General features: G+C 41.6%; 2 protein-coding genes across 2 annotated transcripts in view; both read left to right on the plus strand.

Annotated features, from left to right (window-relative positions):
* The window catches only part of adm2b (adrenomedullin 2b), a 7,631-nt gene extending 5,037 nt beyond the window's left edge, over window positions 1-2,594 (plus strand). The window contains exon 3 of the mRNA XM_047154631.2: window positions 856-2,594. Coding sequence (XP_047010587.1) covers window positions 856-1,240 — 385 coding nt within the window. The 3' untranslated portion in view covers window positions 1,241-2,594. The remainder of the gene's footprint in view (window positions 1-855) is intronic.
* tnni1c (troponin I, skeletal, slow c) overlaps window positions 1-5,000 on the plus strand; it is a 76,326-nt gene that overhangs the window by 8,751 nt on the left and 62,575 nt on the right. The gene's annotated exons all lie outside the window — the stretch shown is intronic.

Below are 5,000 nucleotides of genomic sequence, written 5' to 3' on the forward strand. Positions count from 1 at the left end.
TCACTCAGTGTGAGTAATTAGCTAAAGCTCTAATCCTCGGAGCAGTAAACTATTTTCTTACACATCGACTGAAACTTTTAGAATTTCCGGTCATCCAAAATATAAGCTATACAAAATCTCTGTCACCAGAACCGGACTGCATTCGTACATAAAAAACGTAATCACTCGCAATTCTGTCCCATAAACACTTTAACACGAGGCCTCGCTCTTTTATACCGTCACACACACTCACACTAATGAGCCAGGGACTAAACTCAGGTCAGATTAAACCATAAATCCAGAGTGAAGCTCGTGTTGTAATCCCTGTAAATGCTGACACAGGCTGCTTTCACCCTGAAGCAGTGTTGCAATCCCTACCTTTAACAACTTTAATAGTTTTAAAGGAGCCATATGTAATGTTTAGTTTAAAGGAGCTGTAGGTAATGTTTAGTTTAAAGGAGCCCTATGTAATGTTTAATTTAAAGGAGCCATATGCAACATTTAGTTTAAAGGAGCTTTCTGTAATGGTTAGTTTACAGGAGCCATGCGTAATATTTAGTTTAAAGGAGCTGCCTGCTGAGGTCAACTGCATTTACAATAACAACATTTGCAACCTTTTTTCTTTTCTCCTAACTAAACCCCACCTCCATTGAAACTATTAATGGCAAGTGAGTTATCTACTAAGGAAAAGGGGTGGGGCTGATTTCAGGGCCAGTGTTATTATTAGTAGTAGTAGTAGTAGTAAAAAGAAACAGAAATGCAAAAAAATCATGAAAACCACTTCAACATCTCCTATTTTTCAGAAATGTGTAAAAAAAATATTCAGATGGAAACAGCTCATGTTTTATCATCATTTTCCTTCTCTGTCTTTATCAGGTTGAGTTTTCCAAGAAAGTTCTGGAACTTTGAGGCGGGAAGTGATATCGCCATGGAAACCACTATCAAGCCCCTGACTGGTGTAAAGGATGTGGTGCGAGAGCGCCATTTGGTCTGGAGAGATCTCGAGCATAAAGATCCCCTGCTGAGTAATTCTCACACACCTCTCGGTCAAATCCTCATCCCTGAGAGACGGAAACGGGGGCGTCGCCAGGCGCTCTTCGGCTCGCGGGGTCATGTGCACGGTCAGCTGATGCGGGTGGGCTGCGTGTTAGGAACCTGCCAGGTCCAGACCCTGAGTTATCGTCTCTACCAGCTGATCAGCCAGAGGAAAAAAGAACATTCTTCTCCAGTCAATCCCAGAAGTCCTCACAGTTACGGATGAAACTCAACAGGATGCTTTATCTGACTCCGCCCAGTAACAAATAGCGCTTTTCCATTGGACAGTGTCAGTATGTCAATATCCTGATGAACTAACTGTCTCTCTCTCTACAATGACAAGAAAGTAGGAGGAGTTTCCTGGTGGTTAAAGAGATGATTTATGATGGTGGGCATGACTGGTCAAATTCTGATTTTCTTTGATATGAAATTTAGAAAAAATACAATATTTCTATATTTTTATTTGTCTCTCTCTCATAGGGTGAACTAATAAATATGGTGAGTTTGTTACAAAATGAAACCGGGGGTGCCAATACTTTAATGTTACCGAAAGCTTTGCATGCCCTGAAGCAGTAAATCAGCCCGATACCATGATGCTGCTACCACCACCACCACCACCACGCTTCATCTGTGAGAATGAGGTTTTTGTGGGGATAACTGAATGCCTCCATGAAGGAAACCACTCCCTTGGAGTCGAATAATGCATCATAGACCAACACACACCCCCTGGCCTCGTCTGTGAAGCGTGGGGTTCGGAGCGTCACAGTTTAGAGCTGAAATGATTTTTTTATTTGAGCATCTCTCTCACAGTGTGAACCACTAGACATGTTTGGTGAGTTTGTTATAGCGGCGAATTAACGGAAATAAGACCAAGGGTGCCAATATTTTAATATTAAGCAAGTTAACGTTAAATGTTAAAATGCAACATCGACGGCTGAACATCTACGATACTCCAACACGGTGACTCGGAAGCCAGACTGGAATTTGGAATAACTTAAAGATGGTGGAACAAAAAATCAAAAAGAATCTGAAACATTAAGGTTTATGGTAAAAGTGTGGCGTTTATATTTGCTGTTAAAGGAAAAGATTGTAAAAGATAGATAAAGTTTGTCACGGTCACCACAATGTCACACAGATCACTGTGACGAATTATCAGGAAGATTCCGGCACTGTTACGTTTGACCAATCAGTGATCTGCACTGTTTTACAGTTTTAGCTCCGCCCACATCTGAGATTGGCTCATATGGTATCAGGGCAAGAAGCGGAACTTACGCTGCGCTCAACTAAAGCTCGTAACTCGTAATTCCCACCGTCCGACCAGGAAATGCCGAGGTTCTCAGGCCAAAAACAAACCTTCAGTGTGAGAAATATTCTGCCGTTATTTCCTTTAACATCCCGTGAGTTTGTCCCGTGTTTCATTTCCATCACACTGCTGAAAATAGGTCAGAATTCCCATCAAAAGCACTTTATACACAACGACGGTCTTCATTAATGGGCGGGAATACGCGTTGGATAATTTATCTCTAAGTTAAAGGAGAGTTCAAATGTAAATATGTCAGTAGTGTCAGTAGTGTCAGTAGTGTCAGTAGTGTCTGTAGTGTCAGTAGTGTCAGTAGTGTCAGTGTGTACAGGGGTCAGTTTTATGTAGCCCTTTGTGTGTTTAGACCTCCGCTAACGTGTGTGTTTTATTCAATAAACATGCTCTTTGATGCTCTTTTTAACACCACACTGAGATGATTTTTTTTTATTTTTTGCTGAGTCACTTGTCCTAAAACGAGCTCTGTTTAACCTTGTTAAAAAAGTGTGTGTCTTGTGGATGTGAGTGTACGTGTGTGTGTGTGTGTGAAATGGTCATGACCACCCTGACGTACGGCAGTGTGGATTTTATCACCACTAAACTGATAAAGCCACCGTCCTGGGTGACACAGGAGACAATAAAAACAAAGAAATCTGTTTTATACACAGAACAAATATAAAAACCTACTCGCTCGGCGTTTATACTCCACCCAATTCACCAAACGCTGCCATGGTGACGCTTACTGTAAGGAGAAGTGTGTTTATGTAGCGTGTAAGGAAGGAGTCTCCAGTGTCAGCGCTGTGTAACAGTCAGAGGTGACGCTGTGACTTTCAGTTTCCCCACACCTTCATCACAGAGTTTACACTCCTCTACTGTTTCTCACACACACACACACACACACACACACACACACACACACACACACACACACACACTGAGATTATTATCTTATTAACCTAAAGAGAGGGAATAAAGAGAGAGAATAGAGAGAGAGAATAGAGAGAATAAAGAGAGAATAGAGAGAGAGAATAGAGAGAGAATAGAGAGAGAGAGAGAATAGAGAGAGAGAGAATAAAAAGAATAGAGAGAGAGAATAAAGAGAGAGAATAGAGAGAGAGAATAGAGAGAATAGAGAGAATAAAGAGAGAATAGAAAGAGAGAATAGAGAGAGAGAATAAAAAGAATAGAGAGAGAGAATAGAGAGAGAGAGAGAGAGAGAGAGAGAGACAGAATAAAGAGAGAGAATAGAGAGAGGGGATGGAGAGAGGGAATAGAGAGAGAATAGAGAGAGGGAATAGAGAGAGAGAATAGAGAGAGAATAGAGAGAGGGGATGGAGAGAGGGAATAGAGAGAGAATAGAGAGAGGGAATAGAGAGAGAGAATAGAGAGAGAGAGAATAGAGAGAGGGAATAGAGAGAGAGAGAATAAAGAGAGAGAATAGAGAGAGAGAACAGAGAGAGAGAATAGAGAGAGGGAATAGAGAGAGGGAATAGAGAGAGAATAAAGAGAGAGAATAGAGAGAGGGAATAGAGAGAGGGAATAGAGAGAGAGAATAGAGAGAGAGAGAATAGAGAGAGGGAATAGAGAGAGGGAAGAGAGAGAGGGAATAGAGAGAGAGAATAAAGAGAGAGAATAGAGAGAGAGAATAGAGAGAGGGAAGAGAGAGAGAGAATAGAGAGAGAGAGAATAGAGAGAGGGAATAGAGAGAGAGAATAGAGAGAGAGAACAGAGAGAGAGAATAGAGAGAGGGAATAGAGAGAGAGAATAGAGAGAGGGAATAGAGAGAGAGAATAAAGAGAGGGAATAGAGAGAGGGAATAGAGAGAGAGGGAATAGAGAGAGAGAATAGAGAGAGGGAATAGAGAGAGAGAATAGAGAGAGAGAATAGAGAGAGGGAATAGAGAGAGAGAATAAAGAGAGGGAATAGAGAGAGGGAATAGAGAGAGAGGGAATAGAGAGAGGGAATAGAGAGAGGGAATAGAGAGAGGGAATAGAGAGAGAGAATAGAGAGAGGGAATAGAGAGAGGGAATAGAGAGAGAGAATAGAGAGAGAGAATAGAGAGAGGGAAGAGAGAGAGAGAATAAAGAGAGGGAATAGAGAGAGAGAATAGAGAGAGAGAGAATAGAGAGAGGGAATAGAGAGAGAGAATAGAGAGAGAGAACAGAGAGAGAGAATAGAGAGAGGGAATAGAGAGAGAGAATAGAGAGAGGGAATAGAGAGAGAGAATAAAGAGAGGGAATAGAGAGAGGGAATAGAGAGAGAGAGAATAGAGAGAGGGAATAGAGAGAGGGAATAGAGAGAGGGAATAGAGAGAGAGAATAAAGAGAGGGAATAGAGAGAGGGAATAGAGAGAGAGGGAATAGAGAGAGAGAATAGAGAGAGGGAATAGAGAGAGAGAATAGAGAGAGGGAATAGAGAGAGAGAATAAAGAGAGGGAATAGAGAGAGGGAATAGAGAGAGAGGGAATAGAGAGAGGGAATAGAGAGAGGGAATAGAGAGAGGGAATAGAGAGAGAGAATAGAGAGAGAGAATAGAGAGAGGGAATAGAGAGAGGGAATAGAGAGAGAGAATAGAGAGAGGGAAGAGAAAGAGAGAATAGAGAGAGAGAGAATAGAGAGAGGGAATAGAGAGAGAGAATAGAGAGAGAGAACAGAGAGAGGGAATAGAGAGAGAGAATAGAGAGAGAGAA

This window comes from Ictalurus punctatus, chromosome 4 (assembly GCF_001660625.3).
Source record: "Ictalurus punctatus breed USDA103 chromosome 4, Coco_2.0, whole genome shotgun sequence".
NCBI lineage: Eukaryota > Metazoa > Chordata > Actinopteri > Siluriformes > Ictaluridae > Ictalurus > Ictalurus punctatus.